General features: G+C 43.9%; 1 protein-coding gene across 1 annotated transcript; it reads right to left on the bottom strand.

Annotated features, from left to right (window-relative positions):
• Window positions 1–5,215: 5,215 nt before the first annotated feature.
• LOC123190869 (chalcone synthase 2) lies at window positions 5,216–8,340 on the bottom strand. Its single transcript, XM_044603599.1, has 2 exons — window positions 7,989–8,340; window positions 5,216–6,585 (listed from the first exon to the last, which is right to left on the bottom strand). The coding sequence occupies exons 1-2, from the start codon at window positions 8,173–8,175 to the stop codon at window positions 5,576–5,578; spliced, it is 1,197 nt and encodes a 398-aa protein (XP_044459534.1). The 5' UTR covers window positions 8,176–8,340; the 3' UTR covers window positions 5,216–5,575.
• Window positions 8,341–14,053: the final 5,713 nt, after the last annotated feature.

Genomic DNA, 14,053 nt, shown 5'->3' with positions numbered 1-14,053 from the left:
TCGGGAATGTTTTGCTTAGTGGGGTATTCCTATTGCACACATGACTATGAAAACTAAAAAATAGAGCACGACTGACAAAAGAATAAGGGAAACCTGACTGGAATAAAAACTAAAGATGTAGAGCACAATGCACATGCACATGCAGTTAAACAGGTGCAAGGATCACAAGTGAAAGGAGGAAGAACCACACCTGTTCGGGAGCCATTCTAACAAACTAAGTTACAACACCACATCATTCTTGACCAGAGAAATCCTAACCAATGACTCTGGTCCTGAATCTTGAAACAAGCATTAGTGAATAAGTAGAAAATGTTGCATGCCCCTAATCAACGACTACTTGTTGCAGCTTAATCGCATGACTGCTTTCTTCCTTTTAGAATCTTTAACATCTCTTGTTGTTTCTCACAATGATATGCACATCTAGGTAATGTTGCATGCTCAACTAACTCTAAGACCTACTAATTCCTTTGCACTACATGCACAAATATTATCTTTACCGAATAACTCCCCATCATTGCTGATCTCAATGTCTAGTAGCTCATGCAACCCTTGAAGTAAATATGCCCTAGAGGCAATAATAAAGTTGTTATTTATATTTTCTTATATCATGATAAATGTTTATTATTCATGCTAGAATTTTATTAACCGGAAACTTAGTACATGTGTGAATACATAGACAAACAGAGTGTCAATAGTATGCCTCTACTTGACTAGCTCGTTAATCAAAGATGATTAAGTTTCCTAACCATAGACATGAGTTGTCATTTGATGAACGGGATCACATCATTAGAGAATGATGTGATTGACTTGACCCATCCGTTAGCTTAGCACTATGATCGTTTAGTTTATTGCTATTGCTTTCTCCATAACTTATTACTGTTCCTATGACTATGAGATTATGCAACTCCCGAATACCGGAGGAACACTTAGTGTGCTATCAAACGTCACAGCGTAACTGGGTGACTATAAAGATGCCCTACAGGTGTCTCCGATGGTGTTTATTGGTTTGGCATAGATCAAGATTAGGATTTGTCACTCCGTGTATCGGAGAGGTATCTCTAGGCCCTCTCGGTAATGCACATCACTATAAGCCTGGCAAGCAATGTGACTAATGAGTTATTGCGGGATGATGCATTACGGAACGAGTAAAGAGACTTGCCCGTAACGAGATTGAACTAGGTATTGAGATACCGACGATTGAATCTCGGGCAAGTAACATACCGATGACAAAGGGAACAACGTATGTTGTTATGCGGTTTAACCGATAAAGATCTTCGTAGAATATGTGGGAGCCAATATGAGCATCCAGTTTCCGCTGTTGTTTATTGACCGGAGATGAGTCTCAGTCATGTCTACATAGTTCTCGAACCCGTAGGGTCCGCACGCTTAACGTTCGATGATGATCGATATTATGAGTTTATGTGTTTTGATGTACCTAAGGTTGTTTGGAGTCCCGGATGTGATCATGGACATGATGAGGAGTCTTGAAATGGCTGAGACATAAAGATTGATATATTGGATGACTATATTCGGACACCGGATGAGTTCCGGGGGTCACTGGGTATATATCGGAGTGCCGGAAGGGTTATCGGAACCACCAGAGAAGTAATGGGCCTTATTGGGCCTAGGGGAGAGAGAGAGGGGCTGCCAAGGGCTGGCGCGCCCCCTGGGCCTAGTACGAATTGGACTAGGGGGAGGGGCGGCGCCCCCTCCTTCCTTCTCTTCCCCCATCTTTCCTTCTTCTCCTAGTAGGACTAGGAAAGGGGGGAGTCCTACTCCTACTAGGAGGAGGATTCCTCCCCCCTTGGCGTGCCTATGAGGGCCGGCCGGCCTCCCCTCCCTCCTTTATATACGTGGGGAGGGGGCACCCTAGAACATATCAAAGTTGATCTTAACTATGTGCGGTGCCCCCCTCCATAGATTTCCATCTCGGTAATATCGTTGTAGTGCTTAGACGAAGCCCTGGGTCGGTAACTTCATCATCACCGTCACCATGCCGTCGTGCTGACGAAACTCTCCCTTGGCCTCAGCTGGATCAAGAGTACGAGGGACGTCATCGAGCTGAACGTGTGTAGATCGCGGAGGTGTCGTGCGTTCGGTACTTGATCGGTTGGATCGTGAATACGTTCGACTACATCAACCGCGTTTCATAACGCTTCCACTTTCGGTACGTAGAGATACTCTCCCAGGGTACGTAGACATACTATCCCCCTCTTGTTGCTATGCATCTCCTAGATAGATCTTGCGTGATCGTAGGAATTTTTTTGAAATACTGCGTTCCCCAAAAACCCTTGCCTGTTTTGAACAACTTGCACCCCTCATTGTCTTCACATGGCAAGTTGGCACCCCATAATGCACATGCTTCTAGAGGAAACTACACCTTCTGGCCATGCATGACTCACACACTTACACACCTCCTACTAGAATGTGAGAGGCAAGGAACACCATGCTTAAATATATGCATAGGAAATATAAACATTAGGACTCCTACACAAGATAACATCAAGATGAATACTAATAATACTATCATGATTTACTGTAAAAACATATGTATATGAACTTGTGCTGTAGTACATGGTCACTTATTCCATTGTTGCGGGTTTAATACTGGACACATCAAGCATGTTTCTAGCTTGGTTAGTATTGGGCATTGCTTGTGTGGAATAACAAGAACAATCTGCATCATTTCTTGTTTTTTACTTTGTGTCATTCAAAATTAATTCGTAGTTATTTCTAGTCTGTTTTGATACTATGTATAAACCAACTTTTCAATGTGCGCTGGCAGATTTTTTTCTATTTTTTTTTGTTGAGATGGAGAGCATGCTAGTTATAAGGCAAGAGAAGATGATCCTGCGCTGAGTTCAGGTGGCTATGTCAATTTTCGGCGTGGAATGAAAAGAAAGATTTTCAGGGTCAAGACACGCATCACGAGGAGCAGTAGGGTTGTCTTATAAAATACAGAGCCAGTGATGGTGTTTTAGTAATGGCATGCATTGTTCCTCTTACGTGTGAAACAAAAAACATAGGGCCTGGCCATCCAACGGCTGTAATGTTGGTGATCATGCATTTCTTCCCATGTGTTATGCTGCCAAAATTTCCGGCCAAAATTGCCACGACTTGTCAAAATTTTGGTATTGTTTGTAAGAAAACAAAAACTTTAGGGTGTTGGCTGTAAAATCTTAGTGTCTTTCCTACAAGATTATGTTATTTGTGGGGATGGAAAAAGAATGATGTGTTCTTTGTGCCCGGTCGGGCAGACGGCCGCGCTAGGCGGAGGACAGAGGGCTAGCCGGGTGCTTGTAAGTTACCATGTTCCAGTTATCAACATAAAAAACAGGAAGGACAATTAAAAGTTCACATACTAAAAAGTGTTAATAAAATCGAACAAAATTCTGCCAATTAATATTAAAAATAGATTACCTCAATTGCACCATGGGAATCCACAAGTTGATTACCAAAACATATATCAAGTTACTCAATAGAATACCCCATTATCACCATGGGTATCCACATGTAGGACATACACCAAGTGATATCAAATCCAAAATATTCAGTCTGGTGAAACCTCAAAGAGCAAGACTCAATCTATCACAACAAATATTGAGAGGGAGTAACACCATATGATTCACTATACACGGTCAAATTTAATGGAACCCTGTTGGATTCGTTTGCACCATCGCGCGAGCTTCGGCAAAGTGATCCACTTTCACCGTTCCTGTTTTTATTTGTGGCAGATGGTCTCTCTGTTTTGTTGAAGGATGGTGAACATAGTTTCTCGCGCCATAGCTAGTTTATCTATCACGGTTCAAGTAGAGATCATTAGTAGTAGAAAATCATTTTGGATGACCACGGTTTATGGACCATCTGACGATGATCAAAAGTCAATTTTTTTGTCGGAGCTGGCGGCAGTTGCTTAACTCAATGCAGTTATGTTCTTCTTCATTGATCTTACACATAATTACATGATTGCATTGCAACGGTGATGACCCTGCGAGGACATAATGTAGGCCCGCGTGGATGAAGAAGCGGGACTATTGGAGGAGCCCAAGAGATAGGTGGAAGAGGCCCAAAGAAAGACGGAGGAAGGTCACCTCAAATCCAGCAGATGTAGGAGATATTGGCACTACAACATGTAGCCTACAATGGAAGGTTTACACTCCTTTTCATGACAAGTTCTTTACCATAGTATACTATGATTCCATCCATCAATCAGCTTAGAACATGTAACCATACATGCGCAACAAAGGTATGTTGAGTATAGGGGCTATGCAAGGCGGAGATCTGCAAGATCCTTCCTCCTCTTCCTAACTTCAACTTTGTGAGTTCTCTTCTAATACTTTTCAATCACCATTTTCATCCTTACCTAATACATCTTACCGTCTCATGTTTACATCTCAATCCGAGTGTTGGATCGAACAATATAATATGCAAGGAGGTGCATATGGCCCTGCGCAAGGAAGCCAGTGACGCCTACAACTCATGCCCCTTTGATCTCCAGGCAATAATGACTCCATGCCAGGCTAGTTTTTGATATGATTGCTTGCATTTGATTGCAATGAAAAGTCACCTCTTTCGATGAGATAAGCAACCACCATTGATGTCATCATCGCTTTCTCATAAATTATATGATTTTGTGTCCATAGACACAACTTCCACACCACTAATATATTCTCACAAATGCCATAAGCAACACATTCTAACTTAGATGTGCACATCTTTTGATAAAGAGCTTGAAACTTACCCCTAGTAGCTTGTTTGACATTTGAACTTGCAAACTCATGCATGTGCTTCTGAACTTGTAGCTTTCATTGCGGATGCTGTCGACGGTGAAGCTCATTGCATTTCTTGGAGTGTCTATGCTGCTTGTTGGTTTTAAACTTGTTCTTGGAGTATCTATGTTGCTTGTATTCTTATTATGCTATGGACCTATATGAGGTTGTCATGCTATATGTATGCTTGTTGGAGAGTGTTGTATACTTATATATGTGACTTGTTGCTTCTATATATGGACCTATGAGGTTGTCATGCTATATGTGCTTGCCGAGTAATATGTGTCGGACTATATGATTCCTATAGTGAGTCTGGGTACTTTTAGAGGCCGGACGAGTGTGTTCGTTATGGTTTGTACTCCCTCCGTCCCATAATATAAAAACGCTTTTGACACTGCATTTATGAATTAAATAAAGCATTATATTCATAAACAAAAAGTAGGAGAGAGGAGAATATGTATTTCAATAAAGCTTTGAAAGAATCACCATTTGTTTTCCAACCACATAAGGTTCAAATTGAACAGCCAATCTTTTCGTACACAGGTAATACACCTCACACTCCACATTATGACCACACTTTGCTTATAATAAACCTGTAAAAGCTCGGTTGTGTTACTACTAGAAAGTATGCAACGGCGTGCGCGACACAGACTAACAGGAGAATGCATCTTCTACCAACACATACAAACCACGCACGTACGGTAGAATATATATGGTACAAACTCGATCGGCAGTGTAGAAGCTGCTGTACGTAGTACGTAGGTTTTTTCCATGCATGAGGAAGATAAATGGATAAGGAGCGATGATCATGCGGTTGCCCCGGCGGTGATGGGGACGCTGTGGAGGACGACGGTCTCCACCGTGAGGCCGGGGCCGAAGCCGAAGAGGACGCCCCAGTCCATTCCCTCGCCGGTTGTGGCGTGGCCATCCTCGGCGGAGCGCTTGCGCATCTCATCCATGATGAAGAGGACGCAGGCACTGGACATGTTGCCGTATTCGGAGAGGACATGCCTGGTCGCACGCATCCGCTCCTTGTGGAGGTTTACCTTGGCCTCCACCATGTCAAGGATCGCCGGGCCGCCTGGGTGCGCTATCCAGAAGACGGAGTTCCAGTCGTCGATGCCGAGTGGCTTGAAGGCCTCCTCTAGGGCGCGCTCGATGTTCTTGGAGATGAGCCCGGGCACGTCCTTGAGCAGGTGGAAGGTGAGGCCGACCTCCCGGAGGTGGCCGTCGATGGCGCCCTCCGAGTCCGGCAGGATGGTCTGGCTCGCGGACACGAGCTGGAACAGGGGACGCTCCACGGACACGTCGGGGTCGGCGCCGATGATCACCGCGGCCGCACCATCGCCGAAGAGCGCCTGGCCGACGAGGGAGTCGAGGTGGGACTCGTGCGGGCCGCGGAAGGTGACGGCGGTGATCTCGGAGCAGACGACGAGCACGCGCGCGCCGCGGTTGTTCTCGGCGAGGTCCTTGGCGAGGCGGAGCACGGTGCCGCCGGCGAAGCAGCCCTGCTGGTACATCATGAGGCGCTTGACGGAGGGGCGGAGGCCGAGCATCTTGGTGAGCTGGTAGTCGGCGCCGGGCATGTCGACGCCAGAGGTGGTGCAGAAGACGAGGTGGGTGATCTTGGAGCGCGGCTGGCCCCACTCCTTGATGGCCTTCTGCGCGGCCGCCTTGCCGAGCTTGGGGACCTCGACGACGACGATGTCCTGGCGCGCGTCCAGGGAGGGCGCCATGTAGGCGCACATGTTGGGGTTCTCCTGAAGGATCTCCTCCGTTAGGTGCATATATCTCTTCCTGATCTGCGACTTGTCACCTGCAAATCGAATCAAGGCCCGCAGGCAGGCAGAGTTAGCTCGCTCGCGTGTCCAGACCAAGAAAAGGCAAACCAGACAGGAGACAAGTATTCATGGGTTAATTAGGTGTGCAAGCGATGTCTACATTTGGGTTTCTCTCTCTCTTTAATGTAGGAGGTTAATTTCTATTTGAAGAAACTAATGTAGAGATTAGCTCTCAAGTCAACTCAAGGATTCGCTCATGTTTCCAGTACTTGCTGGTACTTTCTTTGTCGAGTGGCCCACTAGTTCTAGGTACAGAGTGCACTCAAAAGAAAAGTTCTAGGTACAGTGTCAAGTCATAATCGCGTCCGGTAGTGACATTCTGGATTAATTGCTTGTCTTTGGAAATTATTAGTTTTTTGGCGGTTCATGCAAACATGTCTATTTTTTGTAAAACTGATATTCTTTTCAGGAAATCAACGCAATACTACTATTAGATATTTTGCAAATCATTGTCAACTCACGATCTTGTATTAATTAGGAGTGCAATCTTGTCACTATATGGAATAAAACTCCCTTTACCCTGTAAAAAAAAACCGTTGTCGTTGTTTTCTTCTGAAAATCAGTTTTGTTTTCTATTTAAATGCTTCAACTGAAAAAATTAAATACATGAGATATGGGAACATATTGTTCGACCAACCGGTAATTAATTTTGGTGCATCTAAGGAAATTAGTCCACATATAAACACGTTCTGTAATCAACCCGTTCGTAGGTTAACCGATCCACTGTAACACTGTTGAGTGTTGACCTTTAAACATGCATGCATGCTACTGATATGTACTCCTTCCATTCGTAAATATAAGGCTTTGTGGAGATTCTTCTATGGACTACATACGGAGCGAAATGAGTGAATATACACTCTAAAATGCATCCATATACATCCTTATGTGGTTCATAATGAAATCTCTACAAATATTTATATTTAGGAATGGAGGGAGTAGGAGGCGAGACACTCGAGTGTGCTACCCACGTGCAGGGTTATCAAAAAAGAATTACGTGCAGGAGTATACATATTTCACAAAAAAAAGTATACGGGAATTAATATAAACACTTGCAGCTAAAAATAGAATAAACAGTTAAATGGACAACAGGTTCGGCGTGTGCGGCCGTTACCCAGTTTTCATGGCCATGCTTATTGTGTTCGTCGTTTCACGTATATATGCTACTCCGATCCATGGCTAGTACTTGGCTTATTGCTAGTGATCGATGTGCCTCCCAGTACTTATTTTCTAACTATCAACAAAAGTTTACGGGAATTAATATAAGGAGTAAAATATTGACATCCATGCAGACACATGTATATTACTGTATAGTAGCGCCGTTATGGGAAACAAGCCGTGCATGCACGCCCGAACACAGAGACGGTGAACATAGACTTACACATCCTCTTGAACTTCTCCTTGAGGTCGGCCATGTGGTCGCTCTTGGTGATCTTGAAGTAGTAGTCCGGGTAGTCGGCCTGGTACACGCAGTTCGCGGGCGTCGCCGTGCCGATGGCGAGCACGGTGGCCGGCCCCTCCGCCCGCTGCGCCTTCCTCACCTCCTCCACGGTCATGGTGGCCGCCATCGATGGATCTACGTAGGCACGTACCAGCGGCCGACGAGCTAGGAGTTGTCGCACCAGTGGCCGGCTGTGTGACGTCTAAGTTCGCCGGACGCAGAGGGAAGCAGCTAGCAGAGTGGTAGACAAATGACAGGCGCCGCTTGTACTGGCGTGGTGTGTTGTGGTGCCATGAGAGTGCGGGCGACGGGATATATAGGCGGGAAGGGTGGGTAAGTAAGGGAAAGCTGGCCGTTGGGAGGACGGGGTTAGGTCCATTGGACGGGAGGATGGATGGCCACGAATGCGCGGATAGGAGATGGGAGCGAGCGACACGTCTACCTACCATTGCTACCAACCAATCCGCCCCAAGTGGGAGTTAGTTGGGTTGCTTGGCCTTGGGCCTTCCCACTTCCACGTGCTCGTCCGTGTAGGTTTGGGAATTGCCCAGCCCATTGTACAACCCACCTAATCTCTAAATCTAATCACGGTTTTTGACACCTAAAAAAAATCACGGTTTTTAATAAAGAAACTAAAGAATCTATGCAAGATTGTACGTAACAATGAAGATATAGGATTGGTACGGAGAAACGCATGCAATATGGAGCCCCATCGTTATCTTCTCTCACACCACCCAAGCAGTCGCAGGTCATCAGAGATGATGCCAAGGCTGGAACGAAATCCTTCAAAGCTTGCCGACGGTAGCCCTTTCGTCATGATATCTGTAAGCTGTCCCGGAGTAGGCACATGAGCGACACGGAACTGTCCAAGAGAGAGACCTTTTCGCGTACGAAGTGAATGTCTAACTCAATGTGTACGTTGATGATGAACGGGGTTGATGTAGAGGTATATGGTAGATACATTGTCGCAGAAGACAACAATTACCTTGTTGATGGAGCAATGGAGTTTGACGAGTATCTGCCGGAGTCAAAAACATTCAGCCATTGTATTTGCTACACAGTGGTACTCTGCTTGTAGCGACCCGGTCCCTGATAAGAAAACAGACTATTTGCGCTTTTGTGCTAGTCACAAGCTAGATCAATTGCTAGCACACACATTACACGATCAAATATTAAGATAACCACATGTCATGAGTATTACATTGCTGATCTAGTCTTTATTACATTACGTATCTACTTAGCTCAAGGCTAGCTTACAATAAAATACAACAAAATACAATATTATCTTGTTATGTCCATCCACTCACAGGTACAAGTGGAGTATAGAATCGTAAGCCTAGTTCATAATCCTTGCTCATTATGCATAAGTCATGCAACATGCTACGTTGCAACCACAAGGTTCAATACATTGAATGTACTCGCAAGCTTCACCAATAAGTATAACAAACCCAACCATGCTTTTAGGGTAAGTGTTGGTTGGTTTTCTTTGCAGAAAGCAATATAGGTTTTATCCATCTTTGTAATAGGTGGACCTACTCTAATATACTAGACATACCACATCACATATTAGCAGTGGAGGGGCCCCAGACCTGTTGGCTCCAACCTAGTGGAGGGCCCCACCATCAGTTGCTTCCTACTAGAGGCCTATACCCATGTTCAACCCAACAAGTTTTACTTAGAGAAATGGTGATGAGATCTTCAAGACAACTCCTGGCTAAGTTACTTAAAGTTGTTCATAACCGAGGGCGTGGCTAATCATAATCAGTTTTTACACTCTCAAGACGTTTGTGTACTTTACCCGCAAGACCCAGTCTAACCCTCCTGCCACTAAACTTAACTGTAGAATAGCCAGGTAGACCAAGACTATGAGTTATGCGTAGCCCTAGAGCCAACTTGTTTGTTATACTTTAAGATGTTATCATCACAAGTCTTTGAGTTATAACACAGAGAGTTAATGTGTGCTTTAGTTACTTAGACCATGAGAGTATTGTAGTCACTTCATACCAGACCATAAACTTTGGGGTTTCTCAAACGTCATTGGTAACACGGTGATCATAACGAGAACTTCCAGGTTCATCGAAAAGTGTGCCAAGGGGCTAGATAGCTCAAGAACGGGATTTGATCCTCCGACGATGGAGAGATATTCTTAGGGCACTCTCGGTGTGACAACATCCATCATCGTCTGGCCAGAGACATGTGACTAGGTCATAGGGATGCCAGAACATGTCAACGAGAAAAAAGAACAAAATCGACAATGAGGAGATCGGTATAATGAGCATGAGAATTACTCAAGAGGATGCCGATATATCTCACCACGGGTTTTGTAACATATCGTGAAGCAAAGGGAATAACATATGATAACCAAAGGTTAACTCCAATATCATTCTTGTGGGTATAGGGGTCAACATGATGTCCATGGTTCCGATGTTGATCATGGAATGAAAGGAAGTTTTGTTTGTGTCTATATTCTACCGAACCTACAGGGTCACATGCTTCAGGGAATTTCGATCTGCTGAGTATTAGTGGTGAGGAATATGAGAAAATATTCTCAGAATAGTTTCGGGAATAATAGAAATAGTTTCGAGAGAAATTGGAAGCGTTTCGCAGTTACCGGAAGTGTTTTGGCGATTAATGGGTAATGATATATAGGCAAAAAAAATATTTTCGGGAACCTAATATAAATAATAGAGGGCTATAATATTTATTGAGAGGCTCCTAGTATTTATTTAGGGGCTATGGGAGGAAGAAATGACATGAATAGGTACTAAACTTCATATATATAGTTCAATTGTTGTCAAAGCTATGCATATTGTTGTCATATATAGTTCAATTGTCAAATGCATGCTAAATGACATGAATAGGTACTAAAATTCATACATATAGTTCAATTGTCATATGTGTTTTGTAGTTGGCGCTGAGACTTGTCATTATTTTGTAGTTGGCGCCGACTTGTCATGGCCAATGCTGGAGGCAACCAAGAGGAGGTATAGGATGTGGATATGCTTAACCGCAAGCTCTTGGAGTCCCGCCAATATACCATCAGGGCCCTGTAGGACACGAATGCCTTGCTGAAGGCGGAAAGGGGTCAACTGCTGAAGGAGAGGGCTAATGTCCTAAGGAAGACTCATAGCATAAGCGACGAGAGAGATTAGCTGATCGAGTAGAGGGATAAGCTGAAGAACCAAAGAAAACTCCTAAGGGCCGAGAGGAATGAGTTGAAGATGGAGGTAGCTCATTTCAAAAAAGATAGGGAGAACGGTAGACACAAGAATCATCAATTGAAGTTAATCTTAGATCAAGAAATATGATCGACCAACTACCAGGCTCAGTACGGAACGATGATGTAGTTTGTGAAGTTGAATAATCATTTAGTTCTTTTAACTGGTAACTTTTGTGAAGTTGAACTAGCTAGTACATGTGTACCTATGTAGTTTTATGGAGTTGAACTAGTTAAGTTGAGGAGTACCTATATGTAGTTTTGTGGAGTTGAACTAGTTGATGCAACATTACATTTTAAATTAGTTGATGGTTTGAATGCATTTTTTTTATTAGCGAAAAATCAATTTTCCGGCATTGCACACGTGACACGCTATAAGTATGCGAAATACTGGTAACGTGGGCTCCAATGCCACCACTATTTTTTTAACAATGATGTCATATTGCTGGCGTCAGGTGTCCACGCCAGCAAGGCAGTTTTTCCATGCCATAGCGGGCTTTTCTACACTAGCGTGGGCGTCCACGGTGACCCGCCACTGGAAACTTTTACAAAACTAGGACTTTTTTTGGCACGGCTTGCCAAAATGTAGTTGTGGCAGCTGCGATGCACCGCCCAACACTGGTTTATGACAGCCGGTGGCGGACGCCAGCTACTGCCTGCCACTACTCTTTCCATCCCAGAGGGCTAATTTGGAAGAGGCTACATGTGACGGGTACTAGATGGCGCCCGTCATTGGATTGCCCCTAATTGTGGCGGGTACATCTAATTACCGCCACTACTATTTTGGAAATGTAGCAGTGGCGGGTACCCGGCCCTGCCCGCCACTAATTTGAGTTCACATATATGGCTTTCTTAGTAGTATTGAAATAGTTTTTAGTGATGTACTTAATCAGTATAGCCTGGGTATTAGGCATTATAATCTATGGAGATGGTAGTGCCTAATCGGGCTTAGCCAAAATACATAATGATAAGATACTTAAGCAGTTTAGTATGAAAAACCAAGAAGAATTTTTTTGTCGAAGTCACATGGAAGGTTTAAGTAAGAATCGGTATCCCGATATATTGATGAGTGAAATACATAATTGAGATTTTACTCACACTTGTGTTAATCATATATCCCATGGCATGTCAAGAACCAGATATGTCGAGTTCTCCAAGTAAGTTGTGAGTAACTTACCAGATTGATCAAATTTTTGCTCATATAACAACATTAGGAATGTTGTTAAGGACTAATATAAGAAAGACGACATGTTTCTCACATACAAAGAAAATGAAGAGATTGTTGTAAGCAGTTACATCAATACAATCTCATTGTAAGTAGTTACATTGATAAAATCTTCATCGGTGCTCCAAGCGATTTTTGATTTCAATCAAGTGATTTGTGTCATACAATAATTGGTGGCATAGTAAACTGGTCCAAGAAAATTACTGTGGTGAATTCTATAACGATAGACTGAGTATGTTGTCGCTTTAGAAGCAACTTTGGAGGGTGATGAATCAATAGTTCGTTTATGAACTTGGTATCGTTCCATAGCTCAGTCTAAGGAATCAAAGGTCCTGCCAATGATTCAATACATACAAAGCCAATTACATACAAAATATGAATTCTTGTAAAACATGATACACTCGGATCTGAACCTGTCAGATTTGATAGGATGAAGGCTATACCACAAGCAAAGCATGGACAAACACATGATTGCCATTGGTGTAAACAGAAAGGGTATTTTACATCTAAGCCCTTAACTGGAACCCACTACTCATATTTGCCCCTAATTTCGAAGCCTGGTCAAATTTGCCCTTGTGCCATCATGTGCACTTACAGAAATGCCCTTCCATGCTGTTTCCGTCCAGTCAAGGTTGCTTCACCTCTAACTGGTCGTTTCTTTGACATTTTTTCCCCTCCGTCCTTACATGTGGGCCCCATTTACCGGCTCACTCTCTCTCTCACTCTCACTCCCTCCCTGAGCCGCACGCTCTTAATCCGCCACAAATCGCCTCGCCCCGTAACCCTAACCCTAGCTCGATCGATCCCAATCAAGCAAGGTTGGATCGATTGATGACGGTCGCGGTGGAGCTTCGAATCTGATTCATGGTGCACTCTGTTGCGGCTGGAAGGACACATCGGGGCCAGGAGATGGACGACAACAGTGGTCTTGGTGGCGGCGGCCAACCATGGAGCACACCGCAACAAGAGAAGAAATCTTCGGGGGACGATTCTTCGGCAGGGTAAGTTTTTCATTTCAAATCAGCTGCATCCTCATGGCATTCATAGTTGGATTTGTCCTTGTAGTTTAATCTGTTGACCTAGTTCATACTGCTCATGGCGTTCGGTCCTCTTTGTGTTTTCCATGGTTATCATAGGATTGATCCCGATAGAGCAATTGGGATGGAATGTAGAATGAAAACCACACTTCTAGGTCCTGTTGGAACAAAAGCAGCCAATATAGGCTTCTCATTTCCTTTTGTTATTGACAGTGGATGGACGTTTAACCAGTTTTAGATCTGCCATATGCACTAAATATCCATGGGTACTACATGATGCAGTGGAATTCAGGTACTGTGACATTGATAAATCATCTTGGGTCCCTGTCCAATGTGATGATGAGCTGGGGATCATGTTTAAAATACATGATTATTTCCCTGCCAAACTTGAAACCAGTGTCATACAAAGGAAAAGAGGACAACCAGATAGCAGAGAACAAGATCACAGTCTAGTTCTAGAGGTAGAGGAGGGAGCAGCCAATCCAGGGGCAGAAAAACAATTGCTCGGAATAGAGTTAGAGAAGTA

Source organism: Triticum aestivum, chromosome 2A (genome assembly GCF_018294505.1).
Source record: "Triticum aestivum cultivar Chinese Spring chromosome 2A, IWGSC CS RefSeq v2.1, whole genome shotgun sequence".
NCBI lineage: Eukaryota > Viridiplantae > Streptophyta > Magnoliopsida > Poales > Poaceae > Triticum > Triticum aestivum.
This window is presented reverse-complemented; position numbering and strand designations above follow the sequence as displayed.